The sequence below is a fragment of the Culex pipiens genome, chromosome 3 (assembly GCF_016801865.2).
Source record: "Culex pipiens pallens isolate TS chromosome 3, TS_CPP_V2, whole genome shotgun sequence".
NCBI classification, from domain to species: Eukaryota; Metazoa; Arthropoda; class Insecta; order Diptera; family Culicidae; genus Culex; species Culex pipiens.
This window is the reverse complement of record NC_068939.1, coordinates 128,867,951-128,893,524: the sequence shown is the minus strand read 5'-3', so window position 1 is coordinate 128,893,524 and position 25,574 is coordinate 128,867,951. Positions and strand designations below refer to the sequence as shown.

At 34.0% G+C, this 25,574-nt stretch overlaps 2 protein-coding genes across 6 annotated transcripts; one reads left to right on the top strand and one right to left on the bottom strand.

Annotated features, from left to right (window-relative positions):
- Window positions 1–1,311: 1,311 nt before the first annotated feature.
- LOC120414795 (cathepsin K-like) lies at window positions 1,312–5,933 on the bottom strand. Its single transcript, XM_039576111.2, has 2 exons — window positions 5,542–5,933; window positions 1,312–1,536 (listed from the first exon to the last, which is right to left on the bottom strand). The coding sequence occupies exons 1-2, from the start codon at window positions 5,685–5,687 to the stop codon at window positions 1,338–1,340; spliced, it is 345 nt and encodes a 114-aa protein (XP_039432045.1). The 5' UTR covers window positions 5,688–5,933; the 3' UTR covers window positions 1,312–1,337.
- A 2,605-nt stretch (window positions 5,934–8,538) lies between these two features.
- On the top strand, window positions 8,539–25,467 carry LOC120414794 (uridine-cytidine kinase). 5 transcript variants are annotated; one of them, XM_039576105.2, is made up of 7 exons: window positions 8,542–8,790; window positions 8,995–9,060; window positions 9,162–9,498; window positions 13,426–13,523; window positions 13,593–13,641; window positions 22,523–22,642; window positions 24,941–25,467. In XM_039576105.2, exons 1-7 carry the CDS (start codon window positions 8,647–8,649, stop codon window positions 25,030–25,032), a joined length of 906 nt encoding a protein of 301 aa, XP_039432039.1. In that variant the 5' UTR covers window positions 8,542–8,646; the 3' UTR covers window positions 25,033–25,467. The 5 variants fall into 5 exon arrangements, with proteins under 5 accessions (XP_039432042.1, XP_039432039.1, XP_039432040.1 ...); XM_039576106.2 differs by having other exon boundaries at window positions 23,960–25,467; XM_039576107.2 differs by having other exon boundaries at window positions 23,554–25,467.
- Window positions 25,468–25,574: the final 107 nt, after the last annotated feature.

The following is a 25,574-nucleotide window of genomic DNA, read 5'->3' as shown; positions in this document are numbered from 1 at the left end:
TTGCTTACAACATTTTTTGCAATTCCGAAAAACGCTTATTTAATGGAATTTTATGTCAAACATTCATGTGTTTAGTAAATTCATCGTTCAAAACAAAACAATATTGAAAAATGGTACTTTTCGATACTAGTGCTGAAGAGTTCAACTTTTCAGCACCCATTTCAGTGCTGAAATGTAGAACTTTTCAGCACTGTTATTGAAAGGTATTAATTTTCCATTCTGTAATTTTTGGTAGGGAAAAGTAGGCCGTTTCGTTTCTCCAGAAGAGCAGGAAAAGTTGAAAGTTTCACAGTGGAATTGCAAAAAATAGTTTTTTTCAACTTCCGATGTGTTCTTCAATTTAATTTCTTTAAATTTGGCTAAAAGAATTTAACCTAATTTTGTAAATTTTGTCATTAGAGACAATATAATGTAATGGCAGAAACTAGATTTAACAGTAGAGAAATTGAGCTTGATAATCAAAATGATAATATTTACTGTGCAACAACTGAGATAAAACAACCAGTTACGAACATATCTTGCAACTTTTGTGCGTGCTAAACTATCACTTTCAATTTTCGATATTCAACGCCGAATCGGGACTGTCAAGATTTCGTGTCCACGATAAGCGTGCCGAGCATCGATATCAGATATGTTTCGTTATCGGTTCAAACAGAACTAGAGGGTTCGATGATCTTAACGCCAAGGTGGTCATTTTTCGGGACAGGTTCCAAGCACTTTAAACGCTGATGGATCAGATGAGTTTTAACGAAAGGTATGCCAAGTCTAAGTGGTTATCCATGAGTTGATGGATATATCCTGACGAAAAACAAAACCGCACAATTCGAAATGCGTTGCGGTTCTACTCGTCAAGTACTTGATCATTCGCCGATCGGCTTAACTTTTTTTGGGCTTTAACCGCGCGTGATGCGACAGGTATTAATCAACTCGGAGGAGAGCCTTTAATTGCTGCGGCTGCGGCTATGGTACTTGACTCAGGGTGAAATGAGAGTGTTTTTCCTTGGTCGGGCATTTATTTGAGCTCTGTGACAAGTGGTTTGGCAGCCAATTAGGGGCAATCGACGTGTGTGGGACCTCGGCTAACAACTTTGTTGGAGAATCTGTTAAGGTGATCATTTTTCCTACAAAAACCATGAGCCAAATTTAAATAAAACTCATAGTTCATGAAATTTAGTCACCCTAACCTGTCACATATCACCCTCAACCAGAACAAAATCATAATCTTTTCCCCCAAGTGACCGCAGCGCCACACCGCACGGGGACAGTGATTAATTGCGAAAAGATTGTTGTGACAAGTTACTCTTTTTTTAAAAGACGAAAAAAGTACGTAGACTTTATTACGCGATCGTGACGTACGAGGCGTAGTTGCTGATGCCGCACATGTTTTTGCCCCGCGCCAGCTTCATGTAGCCGTCCTCGCCCCAGCTGCCCCACCAGTTCTTCAGGATCCAGTAGGTGGGCGTGTAGCCGACCAGGAGCATAGCGTGGTTCACCTTCGAGTTGTCGCAGGACGCCTCGTCGTCGTAGATGCCGGTTCTGGAAAAGAGGGAAAGGATGAAAAAAGAGGGTCAAAGGACAACATTGATGAAATTAAAAAAAAAATATCTCTTAAAATTGTAGAAAAACTTACTTCAGTAATGAAAATCATCTATTAAAAACTTAATATATTATTGATTCAGAACACATTTAAAAAAATTAAGCAGCAATGTAACGTGTCATTAATCTATAACTTGTGTCAAATTTAATGGATTTCATACATTTAGCATTTATTTTAATATCATAAGATTTCCAAAATCCATTAAAAGTATATTTTTGTGAAATAATCTCTAAAATTGAAGCCTATCCAGAAAAAAAAATAATTGATCACTATTTCACGACCCTAAACGTGCAAAATTGTCACCATCAACTGGGACGAATCGGGACACATGGGGAGAATTGGGACAGCAGTTTTAACCATATAGGAGCACATCCATTTCCAAATTTAAAACCATAAAATGCTCTAAACACTGCTGTCCCTATTCAGACTGTAGTCCCGATTCGCCCCAGATGACGACACCGTTATCTTGGCGTGAATTGGTTAGCTTGAAGGTTTTTTTTGCAAGATAAAAAAGTCTTTGATATTTTTTAGTATTATTATTTGCATTTGTTTAGCTATGTTTGTTTTAATTTTAGGTTTATTTTCTGTTGGTACAATAAAACTCCGTTTTACGCTCTCGCAGTTTACACCCCCTCGTTTTATGCTCCCAATTCACGCTCAAATCTCTACCGATTGGCAAAAAAGGCGCATTTGCGCGCAAATCGGATAGAAATAATAAAAAATAATAATACATATTTTTTGGAATTGCAAGTAAGAGCGTATAATTTTACGCAAATGTTTTGAATCCAAGTTTCTATCTTTGGAGCTGCAATTTACTGACAAACATTTCATTTTTTTGAACGCTTAAACATAAAAGGGGTTGTACAGCTCCACCGTCATGAAAATTAGACCTTAGATTCGTAGACCTTATGACAAAGTTTAACGAAATTAGAAAAAAAAAAATCTAGAATACCTTTGAATAACACATTCTTGACGAATGAAAAAAAAATGGTCGGGTTTCAAAACAACTATCAAAATCATATTTCCATAATTTCAAACCAGAAGTTTTAAACGGTTTAAACATTTTTGCTTGTTTTGATAAAAAATGATAGATTTATTCCTTTTTCTAAAATCCCAAAATGTTACCTTAAAAAATAGAAGGGAAGAAAATTCGAACCTCATTTCACAAAAAAAAATCTAACTAGTGGGTCAGATGTTTCTACAACAAGTTAGAGAATGAATGTCGAAGGAAACCTTAATTTTTGATAGATATTTAAAGATATATTTCCAAAAAAAAACGAAACTTAAAAAATTTCTTGACAGTCTAATTTTTTGAAAAAAATCATGATTTTCGAAAACTGTGCAAACAAAATCACTGCATTTTTTGCCTAAATTTCTAGATAAAGAAAACCACTTTAAAAAATTTTTAATACGTGATTTTTCGTCTCAGAAAATATTTTTTTCGGAAAAATCAAAAAATTTCATTAGAACAAAAACAACTTTTAGTGACTATAACACGAAATAGGTGTACGATTTCAAAATTTATGTGAAGCATTTTTCAATTGAAAATTTTATTTTATACCTAAAATAAAAAAAAATATTAAAATTCAAATAACAAGCCATAATTTCAACATTTGAATGCAAAAAGTGTTTTGAAATGCATTTTACAATAGTTCAGTTGTTTTGCAATCATTAGTTTTCAAAAAAAGTAAGATTTGACGAAAACAAAAAAAAACAGCGAAAATAGTAGTTTATGCAACAAGTTGCAAAAAGATGATTTTTTCAGCACGAGTCGTACATTTATCCAACGAGGTTCACCGAGTTGGATAAATACGAAGAGCGCTGAAAAAATCAAGTTTTGCAACGAGTTCCATACAACATTTTTTGCAATTCCAAAAAACACCCATTGAGTGAAATTTTAAGTCAAATTTCCATGTATTTTGTCAATAAACCGTTTAAATCAAAAAAATGTTAAAAAGTGTTACTTTTCGAAACAAGTGCTGAAAAGTACAACTTTTCAGCACCCATTTCAGTGCTGAAAAGTAGAACTTTTCAGCATTTATTTTGAAAAGTGTTGCTATTCGATTCTGTTATTTTTGGTACAGAAAACTAGGCTATTTCGTCGTTCAAGAATGACAGGAAAAGTAGGTAGTTTAACGACGGAATTGCAAAAAAAAACTTTTTGCGGTACTAAACATCGAAAATTTTCAAAACTAAAAAAGATGTTTAAGTCAACCCAAGCATGCTAAAAATGATTTTAAACGCAGGGGAATGCATTTTTAATCAATTTCAGCTAATTGCACTTAAAAGTTAAATTTTGAAATTTTTTGGATTTTTTTTTTGCCTCCTGATTTTTTGGGTTAACTTTGAAGGGGGGGTGACAAAAACTTTAAATAAAATTTGTACCAGCCCAATTGCAGCACTGTCAATGAATTTTAAACAAGTCGTGCAACTGCTCAAAAGATGATAATTTTTGTCATCTAAAACATATCCATAAACGAGAATTTTCAAGAATAAATATTTTGAGCAATTATTTCAGTGTGTGATAAGTCGAATTAACCTGTTTTTTTAAATGTAACTTTTATTTTATAAGAAGTTCTTAGCAATATCTAAAACTTTTCCGAAGAGCATGAGCATGAGCATGGTTGACTGCCAATGATCTGCTACTCCGTTATTGACGGATCAGCTGAAGTTACACAATGAACCAACAGATGAGTAGTGGGAGCTAATCATCCTCACTGTATAACCCCTGAAGATCTCTGCTTTAAGTCAATACCGGCGCCCCCCCAAGGAGATGCAGTTCAACAAAGGTAGGAATGTTAGTCCGATAGTTGAAGTTGCAGACTCATCAGATACAGAGTTTGTCGCTCTATACCTGTTGACACCGCATGAGACCGTTGAATCCACAGCATCTCCTTCAAGCATCACGGGAAGTGGGGGAATTGTGTTAGTAGGGGAAGGAAAGGGAAGGTCAGGATTCATCTTGGTAGATGATATGACCAGAAAATGAAACATGATCTATGCCTTCCGAGCTACGACGCTATGAGAAGGACTTATTCAATCGCGCATTTTTTGAAACTTCTTACCGCCGGCGTGCCATCCGAGCAACGAAGCTATGGGAAGGGCTTTACAACTAAGTGTAATTATAAATAACGTTTTATTCGGCAATGTGCAATTCATAAAATATTTTTTAATTTATTATTTCATACCGACGGCGTGCCATCCGAGCAACGAAGCTATGGGAAGGGCTTTGGAAGGAAGTGTAATTATAATTATCGTTTTAATCGGCGACGTGCAATTCATAATATAATATCCCAAAAGTATGAAATAGCTCTGCTACACAGCGTACGACTTCTTCATAACAAACTTCGCAACGTATTAGCACCGAACGGACCGCAAACAACCGGCTCGACAGCAAAAAATCACACGACGACACGAATTCCCGAATTTTCACTACTATCTCGCAGGTTCTCGCGCGTCGATTCACGAACCGATCTCCCCCACGAACACCACACGACTCAAAACTTTTCCGAAGACACAAAATTTTCAAGGTACAGATGATTGAATATTTCAATAACCTTTTCGGGAAGTTATTATTCGTCGGGTTGGCTATCAAAATTGTAGAAAGACTTGTATGTACAAACTAGTGATGCAAAATATCTTCTTTGGAAAGAATTAAGAGATCACAGATTCATCCAAATCAAAAAATATACAAATAAAATATCGAATATATTTGCTCATTCTTGGCATAATTACTTATTACCAAAACTTTAATTAGGTTTTATTGAATATTTGTATCAAATTTTGTTTTCCCAAAAAATATGAAGATGAGGGAAAAACCCTTAAACATTATTCGAAAAATACAAAATAATTAACCATTCACTACCATGATAACAAAACTTTTTTTTTTTAAACATAATTTTAACCTTTTCTTACGTCAATTAAAATCAAAAAATTTCACTCACTTGTACAGCTGGAAGGACTTTGGTGCCGCATTTAAACTGACTGCAATCGGGCCCACCTTCCACACGGCAAACGCCAGCCCGTCCTCGTTCTTCGGCATGATGGCCCACTCGCTGATGTTGGCGATCGCCAGATCCCGGTTGAACATGCACTTGCCGGCCTGGAATTGGGGTTGGAATTTTAAAGATTAGTAAAATGCTTGGAATTTTTCTTAATAAAGATTTGTTAAAAACTAAGAAGCAATTGCCAATCCTGCATCCTGCAACTTTTCTGAAAATAAAAGAAAAGAATCACAATGAAATCAATCGAATAACACCCTGAATGAACTTCCAGTGATTGAAGAACAACACTTCAAGATCTTTTTTGACAGCGATACATCTTGCCGCCCAAAATCCGCCAAGACTTGCAACCGTGACGAGCAGAAGTGAACGAATGTGGAAGTGTTTTATTACAGAGCCCGTTGTTCCGATTCGGCGGTCTTTACGAGCTTCTGGGTGGAAATAAAATGCTTGCAAAGTTTTGTGTGGATAAACTTAAATGTATGGCCGATAAATTGTTGATGGAACGGAAAATAAATATCATAGTCAGCAGCGAGGAAGCATTATTTGTGGCCATGTTTTCGTTCAATGTGTCGTTCCGCGATTTAACCCTCAAATGCCGCTTCAAAAATATTATTTTTTCGATTTTAGGGAAGGCGAATTAAATAAAACATTAATAACCAAATATTAAAAAAAAAACCTTGTGAGGGTTAAATTTCAATAAAATAAACATCCAAAACGACCAATGACCGCCTCTTGGCTTGAGCGCGGGTCAGATTTCAAAGTTTTCGAGTCAGAAGTTGACCGTTTTCTTTGAGGCTTGATGACTTGGCATGAAAATATTTCCGCCACGCACAAGTCCTTTGCACATTTAAAAAAAACTGTTATTATTGGACCCAACACCAGAAACTGGAATTTAATGAATGATAGCTCGATTGCCGTCGCATGATTGATTGATTTTGTGCATCCGTGTGCAAGCTCCAGGAATGTGCTACATAATTTGGTTTAATCACTTCTGGAACGGTTAAATTGGGTGCGTTTTAAGAGTGGGATTAAAATTTGGGCTCCCAATTGTACTCTGATGAATGGGGTGCAATCAATCAAGCCTGGTTTACAATGTTGCAACAAAATTTGAAAAACGGTAACGTACTACAAAATAAGTCCATCCATCAAATATACTGCAATTTGATAGTAAATCATGCAAAAGTTCAAAACTTATTTATTCAAAAAAATAAATCTTGCTAAGTTATTAACAAATCGGTTTGATTTGTTTCCTTCTTTGATTATTGTTACTTTTATGTATTTTTTCTCAGCAAATTGCAGTTTTTAATTTACTTAGAGACCATTTCAAAACATTCCTAGATTTTTAAATAAATAATTAAAAGAAATTCCCATATGTTTGGCATGTTAAACACTAGCTCCTAACTCCATCCAATTTGTTGATTTTCACTATTTAAATAAACAACTTTTTTTGTAAAACTTTCGGTAGAACTTGCTTGCTCATTTCCTATTCAGCTACAGTGGACTCTCTGGTTATCGATCTTCTCGATATTAATATTGCTTCAGCTGTCACTAGATTGTTCAGTCCCTTCAAATAGATTGCTTTGATTTTTCGTTCTATAATTTGATAGCTCCCGCTTTCGACAGTCCCTTCAATATCAGCAACGAGAGAGTCCACTGTATTTATCATTCGATTTCAATTTCAATTTCAATTTCAGTTGAGTTTTCATTTTTCATTTTTCATTTTTCATTTTTCATTTTTCATTTTTCATTTTTCATTTTTCATTTTTCATTTTTCATTTTTCATTTTTCATTTTTCATTTTTCATTTTTCATTTTTCATTTTTCATTTTTCATTTTTCATTTTTCATTTTTCATTTTTCATTTTTCATTTTTCATTTTTCATTTTTCATTTTTCATTTTTCATTTTTCATTTTTCATTTTTCATTTTTCATTTTTCATTTTTCATTTTTCATTTTTCATTTTTCATTTTTCATTTTTCATTTTTCATTTTTCATTTTTCATTTTTCATTTTTCATTTTTCATTTTTCATTTTTCATTTTTCATTTTTCATTTTTCATTTTTCATTTTTCATTTTTCATTTTTCATTTTTCATTTTTCATTTTTCATTTTTCATTTTTCATTTTTCATTTTTCATTTTTCATTTTTCATTTTTCATTTTTCATTTTTCATTTTTCATTTTTCATTTTTCATTTTTCATTTGTCGTATTTTTTTTTGTTTTTTGGTTTTTGTTTTTTTGGTTTTTGGTTTTTGGTTTTTGGTTTTTGGTTTTTGGTTTTTGGTTTTTGGTTTTTGGTTTTTGGTTTTTGGTTTTTGGTTTTTGGTTTTTGGTTTTTGGTTTTTGGTTTTTGGTTTTTGGTTTTTGGTTTTTGGTTTTTGGTTTTTGGTTTTTGTTTTTTGTATTTTGTTTTTTTTTTTAATTCTAGATTTTTTATTAATATACCGTTAACATATAGAAGACGATAACAGAAAGGTTCTTTTAATAAAACTCTGGAATTTGTTTATAAAAATGCATAATGTTTAGTGTGTTACGTCATTTGTGGTTAGCTACTAAAGAGGATTGTATTCATTACAATGTGTATTAACCATGCTATTGAATAAATTTTTAAAGTTTATGTTTGCTTGTAAGTAGCATAAATTGGCAAAAACTTGCTACAAAAGCTCAATGAAACTCATGAGCTTTTCATTACCTCACTTCATCTCACGCTCACGAAGCTAAACTAACCGGTTAGACCGTGAGGTACGCCCATAGAAAACGACATATCAAATAGAACCATGAGTAAAATGAGTCTTCTGAGTACAACATTGATATCAGCTGAAACATTTCACCCCAAGTTCCAATAAGAAATGCTCATTTCTCTATGACCACCCCTTTTCTCACCAACTTCTCACTCGTCACAACTCAGAGAGGGCTAACTTCGCCTCCACATTTGACATCGGAGCTCATTCGATGTTCGTCCACTAGTGCCAGTGGGAGGAAAAATTTCTTCTTCCCTTGTGTGTGAAAAAAAGAAAACCCTTAATTTCGCGTGTTCTGCTAGTCTTTGGATGGGCGATTCCAGCACTGATCAGCAGCAATCCAGCACTAGCACCAGCACCAGCACCATGAAGCCAACGAACGGAACCGAAAACGGCAGCAGCGTCAAGACCCCGTTCCTGATCGGAGTGGCGGGAGGAACCGCCAGCGGAAAGGTACCGATTTACGTCGTTCGATTGGTGGTGTTATTTACATTTTGCTCTGGGTAGATGCGACAAAAGTGTCCTTGAAAAAGTTGATTTGGTATGCGGCAAAAATATTTTTGGCCCACCAAATCAATACACAGCTTGTTTGGTCGAAATGAATTGTTGTTGTTGTGCTGATCGAACGGGAAATGTTCTGCTCTTCCACTTTCACAGTCGACGGTCTGCAAGCGGATTATGGAACAGCTGGGTCAGGCTGACATGGACCACACGCAGCGACAAGTAAGTTCCTTTACGTAACCTCACTAAAGGCTTGAAACTACGACGGCGACGACGTGTCACGATCTTCAACCACTTCTCCCCGCCTTCCTCTCCTCATCCAGGTCGTCTCGATCAGCCAGGACAGCTTCTACCGGGAGCTAACCTCCGCGGAGAAGGTCCGCGCCGAGAAGGGTCAGTTCAACTTTGACCATCCGGACGCGTTCAACGAGGAGTTGATGCTGAAAACTTTGCAGGACGTACTGCAGGGCAAGAAGGTCGAGATCAACGAGTACGACTACCGCACAAACTCGGTCTGCCCGGACCGGAAGCTGACCATCTATCCCGCAGACGTGGTGCTGTTCGAGGGCATCCTCGTATTTTACTTCCCCGCGATCCGGGATCTGTTCCACATGAAGCTGTTTGTGGACACGGACTCGGACACGCGGCTGGCGAGAAGAGGTAATAGTTGAAAGCAGCTGGTTCCAATTAGAACGTCTGATTTGTAGCGGAGGAATTGACAGCTCTGTGAATGGCACTCTTCAATTAGCACTCTGTTTCGCGAATCGAAACTTTCTGTTTAGATAACTGCGTAGAATTTTACGGTTTTTGGGGAAGATGAATTCACGTCACGTCCAGCGAGTGGGATTTGTCTAAAAATCACGAATCCTTTGGTTGATCAATATTTTATTTGATAAAAATAATCGACGATGTCAGACGCGTCAAAAAGGCATGAGAATAAAAAAACAAGTCATCTAAAGTCGAAGCATTTTCTACATTCTAAGGTACTTTACCTAAAAAATATAGTAGAATTCAGAAGCAGACAATGGGCCATCGGTGATGACAAGAGTGTTCGATAAATTGATATGAATTGTTTTGCCAAATTGATTATGTTGAAGGCAAGAGGACAGTCTGGCAAGCAAATAAGTGTTGTTTATGTTTTCGCCGAAAACTAATCGATTAAAAACACCAAAATCCACTCGAAGCAATTAACCTCTAAAAAACAACAAAGATAAAAATAAATAAATAACGAAGGCATTATCGCTAATCATAAACTGTTTCAACATGTAGGTAATGGTTTATGAAGTCCGTAATAGAAGGGTTGGAGTTCACACAATAACACTTACACACTTATTTATTTAAATATCAAGATTCATGAACATGAACAATATCAAGATCCTATTATTCAGTGAAATTTCAGAAATTTTTAAAAGAAAGATATTGTAAATTGTGTTGTTCTGTATGTTTATTTACGTTGATTACACCTAGTTTTATTGCATATTATAATACAAATCTGGAGCAACATTTCAATAGGTCGCATAAACATTTTGACAGCTAGAACTATTTTGCAAATCCTGAGAAAACAAAACGCAATGTTAACGCAAAACACAACGTTGAAAGGTAGCTGGGAAGGCCAGCTCTTGTTTAACACTTCGAGTTTTTGAAGAAGTTACCTGTTGTCTTGGAATTTTGAAGTTCCAGCTGTCAAAATGCTTATCCTCCCTTTTTTCGTGTTGCTCCAGAAATATTCCATAATTTTATTGGTTTTAGGATATACTGCCAAATAATTTTAGTAGAATGCAATTCCGCTGAATACTGCAATATCTTGTCAGATCAGATCAGTGTTTTTATTTGATTACGGCAATGCTTTACGACCAACTTTTAAAAATAACTCATCAATTTTGAATTAATTCGATGTCTGTATGTGAATTGCATAAACAAACTAGTTAAACATATTTTAAAACACTTCTGAAAAAACATAGTTTCAGTTCATCCTATGTAAACTACTTGAATTACAATTGACTGAAAATTTACTTAATCAAATGAAACCTTAGCTGGGATTTTAGAACTGTTTTCGAACAACAGCGGTTGATTTTCTTGAAATGATTCTTTGGCGTCGAACTGACAAAAATTCTTTCCGTTACGAAATTCTCAGCAAAAAGAATTGTCGATCTCTACCTCGTGTTCACACAATCCCGTGTGACATTCTCTCTTTCTCTCTCATTCCCGAATTCACAATCATTCCCCCTGAACAGAGCGTTGCCACAAAAGCCGCCATAGAATATTTTTTTTTTCAATCCTCCTCTACACTTTCATTCCTCGTACACTTTCATTGCGGATTTCTGAGAAAACAAAAAAATCTTGGGAGAGTATGCGTTACCGATGAAAAGAGAAGGAGTGATAGAAAGAGAATGCTCTTGCTGGCAATCACGAGATAAAAGAAGAGAACTCACAAGCTATAGTGACGGTCGCTACACCCTCTGATATTTTGGTGCAGGAATCATCAAATGATAGTTTTTTCTATCACTCATTTAACTTCTTTTTTTCATGCACATTTTAACTCTTCGATACAGCCATTTCCAAAGCATAAGCAGATTTGGCCAATGCAGTGGTGCGGAATTGTGGGTCTCGATTTTACAACTGTCATCTATAAATTGGCATAAGTTTCTCATGTAGTAATCAAGTTACAGAAAGCTCTTACAACAGACTGTCCGACTGAAATTTTTTACAGAATAGAAATTAGAACTGTTGCTCAATAAGTTTGCTGCTAGGGTTGTCTCTAAGATTTAATTGAAAGAAGTGGAGCAGTTCTCTCAGATTTCGGTCATTCGATTTTTTTTGTATTTTTTAATCCGACTGAAACTTTTTTGGTGCCTTCGGTATGCCCAAAGAAGCCATTTTGCATCATTAGTTTGTCCATATAATTTTCCAAACAAGTTCGGCAGCTGTCCATACAAAAACGATGCATGAAAATTCAAAAATCTGTATCTTTTGAAGGAATTATTTGATCGATTTGGTGTCTTCGGCAAAGTTGTAGGTATGGATATGGACTACACTGAAAAAAATTATACACGGTAAAAAAAATGTTGGTGATTTTTCATTTAACTTTTTGTCACTAAAACTTGATTTGCAAAAAAAAAACACTTTTTTAATTTTTTGATATGTTTTTAGATGACATCAAATGCCAACTTTTCAGAAATTGCCAGGTTGTGCAAAAAAACCTTGCCCGAGTTATAATATTTTAATCAATACTGATTTTTAAAAAAAAAAAACGAAATATTGGTCGCAAAAAAAATTCAACTTCATTTTTTGATGTAAAATCAAATTTGCAATCAAAAAGTACCTCAGTGAAATTTTGATAAAGTGCACCGTTTTCAAGTAAAATCCATTTTTAGGTGACTTATTTGAAAATAGTCGCAGTTTTTAATTTTTTAAAATTAGTGCACATGTTTTCCCACTTTTGAAGAAAATATTTTTGAAAAGCTGAGAAAATTCTCTAAATTTTGCTTTTTTGAACTTTGTTGATACGACGCTTAGTTGCTGAGATATTGCCATGCAAAGGTTTAAAAACAGGAAAATTTATGTTTTCTGAGTCTCACCCAAACAACCCATCATTTTCCAACGTCGATATCTTAGCAACTAATGGTCCAAACAACAATGTTAAAATATGAAACATTCGTAAAATTTTTCGATCTTTTCGAAAAAAATACTTTCAATTTTTATAAATCAAGACTAACATTTTGAAAGGGCGTAATACTGAATGTTTGGCCCTTTTGAAATGTAAGTGTAATTTCACGAATGATTCATATTTTAACATTGTTAATCGGACCATTAGTTGCTGAGATATCGACATTAGAAAATGGTGGGTTGTTGGGGTGAGACTAAGAAAACATCAATTTTCCTGTTTTTAAACCATTGCATAGCAATATCTCAGCAACTAAGCATCGTATCAACAAAGTTCAAAAAAGCAAAATATAGAAAATTTTCTCAGCTTTTCAAAAATATTTTTTTTCAGAAGTTGGCAAACATGTGCACTTATTTGAAAAAAAATGAAAAACTGCGACTATTTTCAAAAAAGTCACCTAAAAATGGATTTGGTGCACATTATCAAAAATTCACTTAAGTACTTTTTGATTTTTATTTATTTATTTTTTTTTTTTTTGCACGGAAAAATACGAATAAAACACGAACTGTATTGTACGCAATCTAACTAGATTTGAGAAGTGTTCAAAATAAATCAAGAAGTAATTTTAAATAAAAGGTGATAAGCTTTAAAAGTTGATGAACTAAAATTACGAAACTTTAATAAAAAGGATTATTTTTATGCTTTCAAAGTTTCATGCCTAACTCTACAGTTTAAGTTTAAATTGATCAATGGGCTGCATTTTCAAATTCATTGGACAGTTTTGTACTAAGAACAAGTAAAATTTGTTTCTAATAACAATTTTTAAGTATATTTGAAACAGAAATCAAATTATCTTCAAATTTGTAGACATCCAAACACGTATCGAATGCGTACATTAAAAATGTAAAATTATGTGTATTTCACCAAATTTCATAAATTTGACATGGTTCTAGCATCTTATTTCACCTGTCGTTTCATTACAGTGCCCAGAGACATCAACGAGCGGGGCCGCGACCTGGAACACGTTTTGAACGCGTACATGACGTTTGTGAAGCCAGCCTTCGAGGAATTTTGCTCCCCGGTAAGTATTCTTATATCAGAAGAACGAGGAATTGTATGTTGATTTCTGATGGCATCTTTCTAATTTTAGACTAAAAAGTTCGCTGATGTGATTATCCCACGTGGAGCTGATAACACAGGTATGTGTAGTGTTGTGTGTTGTTGATAATAATTTGTTTGATATGTTATACCTACAATGTTTTCCTTCTATTTTGAATATTCTAAAATTATCGTGATTTATTGTTCACGAAAAACTGTTCTACTCTGTTCCTACCCTTTCCACCTTTCCGTCCGCTACTTTCTATCGCTGTTTTCCTCAAACAAACAAACAAAAAAAAACAAAACGTTTTGCTTCATAAATTTCGTTTTCCAGTTGCGATTGATCTTATTGTGCACCACATTAGCGAGATTGTGCACATGAACGCCGAAAACGACGCCACCAAGGGAACGAACAATAAAGCAACTCATCTAGCAAATGGCTTAGCGCATGTAGCACACGTTTAAACCAACCTTCCCGGGACTAAAGGACTCCACGAATCCTTTTCTCCCAGGACAAAAACAAACACCCACACACACGAACAGCTCAGCGGAGCCTCAAAGAGGCCATGCACAAACAAAAAAAACTTGAAAATATCTTAGAACTACGCAGTTTGAAAAAATAATCATAATTTTTCCCTAGTATCGAATACAATCGCACGCCAAAGTCAATTTTGACTACGTCACTCCGTTTAGGTTGAATAAATTAGTGAAATTGTTTCTTAAAACCTCCCCTTCCCTTTAAAGTATTAGCAGCATCTCGAAACTAGTTCGATCCAATGTATTTTTATACGCCACAGCATTTTTCCATAGTATTATCTCACTTTTTGATGCATTTTAGTATTGCTTCCCTCGCCCTTTGTTTCCTTCTTTTGTTTGATAAAAAACATCCTTGCCTTTACGAAAACATTAAAAAACAAAACATTTGAAAACCAAATGGAAAGTCATTCCAACAGAAAACTGTCAGTGTTCGATTTGTAGCTAAGTGTAGTATACCTAACCAATAAGAAAAAGAAAAAAAAACAACTGAATGAAAACAAGCCAATTTGTAATGATTCGAGCTTAAGTATACTTACCTTAAGGTGATTTTTGTATGAGGAAAATAAAAAGGACGAACAAAAACACGCATGGTTTCTTCTCTCTCATTTTTTTTCACCCAAAATTCCTTCAAAAGCGAAATCCGAAGCGTTTTGTGATTCGGAGAATGTGGTCTCTTATGTGGTCTTGAAAATATTCTTTTAATTATGTTAATGTAAGGAATTCATGTGTGTTTACTTTAACATCGTCCTCTACAAACCTTTCTTTTAATTTCAAAAACATAAAAATAGTTAGATTTTGATTAGTTTTTAAGCAATATCAATAAACATATCCGCTTTGCTAAATTTTAAATTAACATCGAAATAACAATCACACATTTTTATATCGTTTCATCAAGAAAAATAGTGTTGGTTAAAGTTTGTCCCAGCCGGATTGTTTGTAAAATGTTTTGAAATTGATATAATAATATTTCAAAATTGATATTATGTACAACGGGAAAAAAGACATGCCTAAAATACATTTCTGATCATATTTTTTAATTTTATTGCAATTTCGTAATGGATCGCAATGATGTTTTTTTTAAATTGATTTAAAAATTTATTTTAAACCCCATTGTGGTCGCACACAAGGTTACTGTGTTCAGAAAAATAAGCTTTATCGCTGTGATTAAGCTCAATTTCAGGACCCAATTGCCCAAAATATATAAAATTATAAAAACCAGAAGATAAAAAATACATAACTTCAAATTATACTTATTCCAGCAAAAAATAACAGCGCAAGGCTTTTGACAAACTTAATTCTTTTGTTTTGTTAGATTTTTAAACACTTATTTACCGGTTTTAACAACACATTATGTCAGGGTTGCCATTTCTTTTATCTATACTGCTCATGTTCCCATTAATGTCCCATATGCAAAAACAGCAAGCTGAGAAAAACGCATTTGAAGTTTGTCCCAAACCCAAGGCTACGTGTTAAGTTTTCACGAAAAAACTGGATTTCCTCCTGATTTCTAATACAAAGTACTGGATGTTATAGGCTCTTTTGAAAGAGCACACGATTTTGAACCAAACTGCATCAATATCAATCAAAAGTGATGAAAATCCATATGAGCAGTTCTCTACGGAATCGGTCTTTTTTCTTTAATTTTAATTCTTGTATTTTTTAATCCGGCTGAAACTTTTTTGGTGCCTTCGGTATGCCCAAAGAAGCCATTTTGCATCATTAGTTTGTCCATATAATTTTCCATACAAATTTGGCAGCTGTCCATACAAAAATGATGTATGAAAATTCAAAAATCTGTACCTTTTGAAGGAATTTTTTGATCGATTTGGTGTCTTCGGCAAAATTGTAGGTATAGATATGGACTACACTGAAAAAAAAATGATACACGGTAAAAAAATAGGATTTTTAATTTAACTTTTTGTCACTAAAACTTGATTTGCAAAAGAACACTATTTTTATTTTTTTTAATTTTTTGATATGTTTTAGAGGACATAAAATGCCAACTTTTCACAAATTTCCAGAATGAGCAAAAAATCTTTGACCGAGTTATGATTTTTTGAATCAATACAGATTTTTTCAAAAAATCGAATATTGGTCACAAAATTTTTTCAACTTCATTTTTCGATGTAAAATTGAAATTGCAATCAAAAAGTACTCTAGTGATTTTTTGATAAAGTGCACCGTTTTCAAGTTATAACCATTTTTAGGTAACTTTTTTGAAAATAGTCGCAGTTTTTGATTGAGTAGTGCGGTGCCTGTGTGGACGCGCAGTCCTGTTTTTTCGTGTTATTTTCCGTCTCTTTTGTGTCGGAGTTGTGCGGTGCCTGTGTGGACGCGCAGTCCTGTTTTTTCGTGTTATTTTCCATCTCTTTTGTGTCGCTGTTTGTGTGCATGGGGTGATTGGTCTTCTTCTTCTTCTTTTTTCTTTATTCTTAGTTCGCGCGTTCGTTGACTAATGAGTTTATTTTTGTTCTCTAAACTAAACTGTTCTCTAACTCTAAACTAAAACTATGTATTCGATAGAAACGATCCGAATTCTTTTTTTTTCGAGACAAGCAAGTCGTATTGCTGGATTAAGTCCTTTCTATATCATCGTTGATCGGAAGGCACGCCGACGAATATGTTTTAAGGCTTATGATATAAAATCATTTTAATGAATAAAGCCCTTCTTACATCACCGTTGATCGGAAGGCACGCCGACGAAGAATTTCTGGAGGATCGCGGTCGAATTAATACTATATTTAAAAGTAGCGGGACTTCGCGGTTACTATGCAACGTGTTTTTTTGAGTCTTTTTATATTTTAAATTTATGAGTCCTTCTTTTATCATCGTTGATAGGAAGGCACGCCGCCGGTTAAGTTCGTTTAAGTTATTGTTTTAATTTCATTACAATCGGTTACGTGGTGTCCTGTTTTCTTTTCGTTTATATTCGTTGATCGTAATAATTTATTCCAATTGACAGCTTTAGCATTAACTCATCTACTATTTTTGACATTTGCTCGCGTTATCTTAATTGTACCAACAGTAAAAATATACTGATAAGTCCAGCCCACAGCACTACCGCTCGGTTGGCACGCGTTCGATTAAAACAAACTTTTTAAATAATCAATTATTTATCTTTCCGCAGCCGGCTGCCTAAGATTTAAAATTTCAACCGATAAACAAAATGCTCATGGTCACATCACTGCCACTCGTGAATCCTGACCTCATACCCATCTACTAACCCCCTCAAAACTCATGTGATACTTTGTCGGAGAAGCAGTCGATTGGGCGGTCTCTATCACTCAAGTATCGGACTAACATTCCCATCCACTTCCCCGTGACCCTACCACTGGTCGTGGCCGGCGCCGGTATTGATCAGCATGATAGGGGCCTTTGAGAAGTTGCGAAGCGAGGAAAGATAGCACCCACTTATCTTCCACGGCTCGTGGATGTAACTTCTGGAGGTCCTGGTCAATAACGGAGTAGCAACTGCGGGTGGGCACCTATGCTTATGCCTATGCTTATGCTTAATAGTCGCAGTTTTTGATTTTTTAAAATAAGTGCCCATGTTTGCCCACTTTTGAAAAAAATAATTTTGAAGAGCTGAGAAATACGACCCATAGTTGCTGAGATATTGCCATGCAAAGGTTAAAAAACAGGAAAATTGATGTTTTCTAAGTCTCACCCAAACAACTCACCATTTTCTAATGTCGATATCTCAGCAACTATAGGTCCGATTTACAATGTTAAAACATGAAACATTCGTGAAATTTTCAGATATTTTCGAAAAAATATTTTCAAAAATTTAAATTCAATATAACGCCCATTTAAAATGTTAGTCTTGATTTAATTTTTTTAAATATTGTATTCGAAAAGATCAGAACATTTTACAAATGTTTCATGTTTTATCATTTTAAAGTACTAAAGTACTTTTTGATTGCAAATTCGATTTTACATCGAAAAATGAAGTTGAAAAATTTTTGCGACCAATATTCGATTTTTTGAAAAAATCTGTATTGATTCAAAAAATCATAACTCGGTCAAAGATTTTTTGCCCATTCTAGAAATTTCGGAAAAGTTGGCATTTTATGTCCTCTAAAACATATCAAAAAATAAAAAAAATAAAAATAGTATTTTTTAGCAAATCAAGTTTTAGTGACAAACAGTTAAATTAAAAATCACCAATTTTTTACCGTGTATCATTTTTTTTTTGTGTAGTCCGTATCCATACCTACAACTTTGTCGAAGACACCAAATCGATCAAAAAATTCCTTCAAAAGGTACAGATTTTTGAATTTTCATACATCATTTTTGTATGGACAGCTGCCAAATTTGTATGGAAAATTATATGGACAAACTAATGATGCAAAATGGCTTCTTTGGGCATACCGAAGGCACCAAAACAGTTTCAGCCGGATTAAAAAATACAAAAAAAAATCGAATGACCGAAATCTCAGAGAATTGCTCATATGAAACATTTATGCAGTATACAACTTATTAAAAACAAAAAAAAAAACAAGTTGAATTTAAACCCTTTATTCCACAAAATAAAATCAATTAAAAATTTGTTATAATTCCATAAATTATGATTAAGTGACAGTACCTTTCAATATGGTGGAGCATGGAAAGGCGAAATGTTGCTTTGAGAGTAATCGTGCGCAAAACCTTGCAAGAAATAACATTTTTAACATCACAAATTTTAGGACACTTTTGTATGCAATAAAAATTATTAAAAACATCAGTTTCACAAAGACTGTTCTGTTCAAAGTCTCATTTTAGACCAAAAATAATGTTAAGTATATCCTACCTTTTTCATGCAAAGTCTTCCCAGTCCTTTAGTTAGTTCCCAGTTTTTAGTTAACTTGTTTTTTCTTCAAAAAAATATTTCCCGACATACATATTTTTTTTAAATTCAAAAAGTATTTTTTGATATGGTTTAGGGAAAAAAATACTGTTTTTGAGTTTTGAGTCATAGATAAGTATGGACAAAAATGTTGCAGTCGAGTTATGATTTTTTGATAAAAATGTGTTTTTGTGGAAAAATATAAATACTACTCGATTTTTTTTTGCTTTAGTTTTTGTTGAAAAATTAAATTTGCAATCTAAAAGTTCTTTACCGATTTTTTTTTTATAAAGTGCACCGTTTTTATGATGTAAACAAAGTTGAATTTTAACTGAAAAGTTCCCGCCTTTCAATTTTTTAATAGTGTCCATGAGTGTCCATCCAAATTTTGTTTTCGGAAGGTTAACCCTCTACAGCCCAATTTTTTTTTTCGAATATTTTTATTATTCCCGTGTTCAGATGGTCATTTTGAGCAACTTTTGTTCTACGAAAAACTTCCCGGGCAGACGGTAATAACAAAACTCATGCCATTTCAATAACAAATACTATTAAAATAACAAAAAATGTTATGGAATATTCTTGCAAAATTCATTTTTGCATAAGAGATTAATAACAAACTATGTTATCATAACACAATTTGTAGAGCGTCCAATTTCCCGTCCCGGGAAAAAAATTCCCGGGAATTCCCGGGATTTCCCGTAAAATAATATTTCCCGTTTCCCGGGAAATTTGTAAATTTCCCGGGAATTCCCGAAATTCAAGCAAAAGTATACATTTTCTTCACTTTTTGGAACACTTTTTTTTAAATTGCTCTGCAAAAATGAAGAAGCTCAATATAATTTTGTTAAATACAATTTATCAGTGCATATAGATCTAGAATTCTAGAATAAATGAGATAGTTAGAAAATTTTATATCAAGTATATTTATGATGATTTTTGAAGCATCTGAAAATAAATCAAACTTAATGAACTTAAAGAATAAAGAATAATCAAAACCGCTTCCCGCCAAAGCAAAACTGAGTTTTTTTTACGTTGTGTACACCATGAGATGGAAACTTAATTGGTATAATTAAATATTTCAAATAGGTCTCTGCAAGGAGAATTACTTCAATTCTTTCAATACTTGGTATTCAAGAAATTACAACTTAAAGTAAAAAAAAATGAGCAATGGTGTAAAAATGGGTGTAACAGGGTTAAATATGAAAGAAATGGAAGACTGATTGTGGAATGCTAATGATTTATCTTACAATCAAAATCATGTTTTCGTGCTTAAAAAATTTCAACCGAAGTCAATTACTAACGGGGAAACCATGTGGCATAATGAATCCATATCAACACAAAAACAACTTTGTACTGTTAAGAACTGTAACCAGTATGGCTTGTTTCAGAAAAGTTATTTGTCATGAAAACATAATTTCTGTATGTTTTTTAATCATTTCAACTTTATTTGTAAAACCACAATCTCTCAAATTGGTCACAAAGGCAAGTTTAAATGAAATTTTAACACCTTGATAAAAAATACTTCTCTACAAATAATACCTGACATCATTTTCAGATTTCTTGTACGATTTGAGCTTATAAAGTTAGAAAAAAATATACATTTACTTAAAGTTGTTTGATTTTTTAACATGCAGTTAAGTTATTAATTAATCTTCACGCATATTTTAACCATTTACAGGCTGTCCTATACAATTTTGTTGCAAAATATTAATCACACACTAGATCAGCACAATTTTCAATAAGATTAAAATTTCCCGAGAATTCCCGGGATTTCCCGGGAAATTTGTTGAAAATTTCCCGTTTCCCGAGAAATTTGAAACCCCGGGAAATTGGACGCTCTAACAATTTGTTATTGGTCTGATATTGATTGAATGCCAAAACAACTTTGGAATAACATTTTTTGTTATGGAAGAATACCTACAACTGTTATTGGGTTGATCGGATTAGTTGTTAAAATAACAAAAAAATAGTAACAAAGATTTGTTCGAAGAATAACTAAAAATGTTATTAGTCTGTTATTACAATAACAATCTAATGACAAAAAAATCATAAACACAATCTAATGACAAAAAATCATCAAATATTGTTATTCCCAAGTTATTTCCGTCTGCTCGGGTTTACTTCTCTTATTTTATCTTTTTCTTGTTTCATTTTTAGTATTTAAATTGGCATTTATCTTGTTAATTATATGTTTGTTTTAGGTAGTATTTGGCTTATTCTACCACCTCCTATCATTACATTTTGTCTTTCTAATGTATTCATGTTTTTACAGCAACTTTTTCAATTTTTTGCATGTTTTTCACATTTTCTGCTATAAAATGGCACCATTATCATTTAAATTGTAAATAAATGCGTAGAGGCATAGTATGGGGCACTAGAAAGATTACTTCATACTTCTTTTTATTTAAAGTATAGGAAATGTTAACAAAAAACACAGGAAATTTTACCCCTAAAAAAATCACATTTTTAAAAACATTGGCGAAGTCACATTAAACAAGTAAAACTTCCAACCCATACATTTTCTAAAATTTAAAGAGTTCTTCTTTCCAATGCTTTTTAAAGATCAAAAATTGGTTGAAAAATGGATTTTTGACGATTTTTTAAATCGAAGCCCGTCTAAAGGCGGGGTTGGGTTGTAGAGGGTTAAGAAAATTCCCAATGAAATTGCCTGAAGAAACATTGCAGTTTCTTCTGATTGCTGAAATACAGTAAATAAAAGAAACAAGAAAATTAATGTTTTTAAAAGTCTCATCCCAACAGACTTTTATTTCTAGTAACAATATCTCAGAAACTTAAACAGGAGAAAAGCAACCCGCGGCAAAATTTTGAGGCTAGGAATTTTGACAGGTATCATTTTCATAAAGTATTCGCCTCCTTCTCTCTCCCACAGAAAACTGGGGACAATGTAGCTTACAAACAAGGCCAAATTGTTAAAGTCACTCACAAAATGAACTTTGAGTGATTTGAGTTCATTTCTGACGTCACGATTTTCTCCTCTATAGCCTTATTTTGAATGATAAAAATAGAAACATTTCTGAAATTTTCTAATCCCTTTGAAAAAAATATTTTTATAAAATTTTAAAAAAGGTCTAACATTCAATATTGAATACTGCTTGAGTTTGAGTTTTTAATCTAGTGACAGTTTAATTTTTTTATAAATTTAAGGCGTATATCAAACAACAATCCAACACCACACCTCTAGGTGGGCTTCGATCTAAAAATTCGCCAAAAATCAATTTACCAGTAAGAAAGAAGTCATGCTTGTGCTTGAACAGCATCCTACTTTGTAGATGTAAACAAAGTGGGATCATTCGAAAATCACGTTACGCATTCTCTCCATTCATCACCCAGGTTGAATTATTAAATAGGATTCTAAAAAAAATAGCCATACATTTCTTGGAGTTCAAAGAGCATCAATATTGACGTTAAGGTGAAATGTCCAATATAACAATCTATTTTTTTTTAAATTTAATTTAGATATTGACAAGAAGTTTTGATATATTTATATGTTTTTTACAGTAAACAAAAAAACTTTGTTTTGAATGTGAAACTAAAAATAATTTTAATTAAACAATAATAAAACATTATTGTTACATAAACATCCCCTAATTTCTTTCCAGTGGCCATCGATCTGATCGTGCAGCACATCCGCGAGTTCCTGAACAACCGCACCCGGCAGGACCACAGTCCCCATCTGGCGACGGCCGGCACCAGTGCCCTCAATCTGCCCCGCGGCCGAGGTAAGCCCATCACTACCGTTAGTACCGATCCGCACTATCGGCCTCACTAAATTTAAATACCAAAAAAAAAAACAAGACAACAACAACAAACAAACAATCGCAATCGAATCGTTAAATTCGCTAAACAAATCATCGCCAAAGCAAAAACAAACAAAGCAAGATACATAAACAAACCATCCAGTGATACTGTGGGCTTACGTGCGTGCGTGCGTGTGTGAACCGTGTTGTTGTTTGTCACATTTATTGATGTTGTGTTTGTTTATTATACATAGTTGTCATACTGCGCGCGTAAACAATAACCCCATTGTTCTCTCATACGCTGCTCCTCCGCTCACACTCACACGCATTCAACCACACACGCCTCTCTGTCGACGCTCTCTCGCTCTCGCTCTCTCTATTGTGCGTACTCAATTTATGCTGGACCGTACTACTACATCGATAGATTGAAGCCGTAGCCATTTTATTCTGCCAGTAGAAAGGAAAATTTTGCAGCAATAAGCAAAGTAAAGCAAAAAGTTTCCAAAATTAAGTAGAAAACTGTAAAAAGCACTTCATCAATCATCATTGTAAGAGATGTCATTTTGGGTAGATACTTTTACTAACTCACACTAAAATATTCGTTTTTTTGTTGAAGCATTTATACTAATCGTTTAGTATTAAAAAATAACAAGTATTTATTACAAGCAAACTACCAATAAAAGTAACAATAGAGTAAGCTACACGCATTTAACCAACTGCCTAGTTGCCATAGCCTTCGTGGAAATTTCCGTTCATTTGTATGGGTTTACGTAAGTCTAACTGTTTAACACTAACCAAACGCTGTCATTGGCACCAACCAACAATTCCATCTACCGTCCTGCCACAAACAACTGGAGTAACCACTTTTATTTGTTTATATTTTTCGATCAAAGCAACCTTCAAACACTAAAAAAAACCCTCCAAAATCAACACCAACAGTAGAAGCAACACCATAAGAAGCTGATTTCTTCTGCTAAGTTTTTTTTCGGTTTGACGTTTTGTTAGTTCTGCAACAAAATAAAAGTTTCAACCCGGATTTCAAAAGCGTCGTGCCAACCCGGAATTTGTTTGACTCACACTAACGTAGAGAGTGGCTAATTTGTAAGCTAGTATTTAGTTAAGTTTTCAAATAATTAATAGTTTTTTACCTAACAAATCCGAGTTTACTTCATCCGCATACAAATCTCATACGAATTTGACTTGACATTTGTTCTTTCCCCCACAAACTCTCTCCAGTTTAAGCATTTATGAACTGATTGATAATTTCGTTTTGTTCTGATTCAAATCCGACCCCTCTAGTCCGATACTTCGTTTTTCATTGAGACAAAAACAATAGCAGAAGTAAAAACGAAACGCACTTGACAGAACGCAAAATATAGTAAACAAAGTAAAAACAAACAAACGCTGAGCGCGCTTGCAAGACTTGTCAACACACAAACATCTGTGTAAAAAAAACGTCAAACAAATCGCACCCATAAACGGCTACTAACGGCAGCAAATGTTAGACCCCCCGATACCAAAAATTAGCGCTAGTACCATGCAAGTCAGACAACAACAAACAAAACAAAACAATGTGGCATAGCTCTTTCCTTGGCGTTATTGTCCCTTGCACGGAGCGTTTTAACCTCACTTTTTTTCACTCTCAGCAGCACTATCTTTAGCAAAACAGTTTCATTGAGCATTCGCTGAGAGAAAATTTGTAGTCTCTCTTCTCTTTTGCGCGAGTTATTAGTCAACTAAAAGCGTGAAACGTCAAACGCCGCGCAAATGTTTGTAAACATTTAAATCGTGGGTGCTCAGCGAAACAATAAAATTATATTTTGAGATTTTCTGCATCGTTTCCACTCGTTTCTCACTTTCGTCGGTGAGATACGCCCACTTGTGAAAAGAGATTTTTTGAGATGTCTTCCTCAACAAACGTCAAACACCGTACAAAATTCTCAACGATTTTTTTTTCTCGGATGGTAAAGAAAAGTGTGAATAAAACGCTTCCTGCAAAAGACAATACTCCCGTTGTAGTTGAAAAGTGTCAAAATTCCCCATCCGTTTCCATGTTGTTGATTCACATGTTTCCTTCGCCATATTGTTAAAACCATTTTTGTTTTCTTTGTTTATGTTATAAATTTAATTATAACTGAATACTCTTTCCCCGTTGTAACGTTTTGCCGCAACTCTACTCAACGTACTCAAACTCAAACTAAATGCAATTGCCATAAACGTAAACAAATAATGTTAAAACGTTAAAAAATAAACAAAACTAAAACCAACCCCGCAAAAAAGATGAGCGCACCCCCTCCCCTTCGACCAGCTTCAGACGGTTCTCGTCGACCATCATCAACCGGAAGCTGTTCTCGGTTGTTTTCAACTACTAAACTCTGGTGGTGGCGAAACGCAGCAAAAGCAATACAAGAAGAAACAAAGCAAAACTTAGTGTGAGCGCCTAGAGACAAGCAAAAAAAAAACAAAAGATGTAAACAAACAAAACAGTGTAACCACATTGACTTGATATTAAAGGAGGAGATTTTTTTTGTAGAGAAAATAATAAAACTTTAACCAAATTGAATAGGGGCCTTTTGGAATGCAAAGAAAAAAATTACTAAGGTTAGAGCTTATGTTAGCTTTACTTTTTTTCATCAGTAGTTACCACCGTGAAATAATTTGCGATATGAATTTATAGGTTATAAATAATCAAAAGTACATTTTGGATTACAAATTTGGGAAGCTCTATTTTATAGCTAGGATGTAACGGTTTATATTTTTTATCTTTCTATTACGGTTTTGTTGAATAAATTTGTATGAGTTCGAAACTATTTGGTCATCATTTATCCGAAATCCCTTAAACCTTAAATCGAAAGGTTCGTCTCTTTATTTTAAAACACACGAATTGAAGTCTCTTGATTCAGTCCGATGAAGT

What these genes read in the sequence shown, in the direction of transcription:
- LOC120414795 (XM_039576111.2), bottom strand. Translation starts at nt 5,687, where the DNA reads ATGTTCAACCGGGATCTGGCGATCGCCAACATCAGCGAGTGGGCCATC. An exon ending in AAGTCCTTCCAGCTGTACAA is followed by an intron (nt 1,537 to 5,541) that starts GTGAGTGAAATT and finishes CCTCTTTTCCAG; the next exon opens with AACCGGCATCTACGACGACG.
- LOC120414794 (XM_039576105.2), top strand. Translation starts at nt 8,647, where the DNA reads ATGGGCGATTCCAGCACTGATCAGCAGCAATCCAGCACTAGCACCAGC. An exon ending in CACGCGGCTGGCGAGAAGAG is followed by an intron (nt 9,499 to 13,425) that starts GTAATAGTTGAA and finishes GTTTCATTACAG; the next exon opens with TGCCCAGAGACATCAACGAG. An exon ending in CAATCTGCCCCGCGGCCGAG is followed by an intron (nt 22,643 to 24,940) that starts GTAAGCCCATCA and finishes CCCGCAAAAAAG; the next exon opens with ATGAGCGCACCCCCTCCCCT.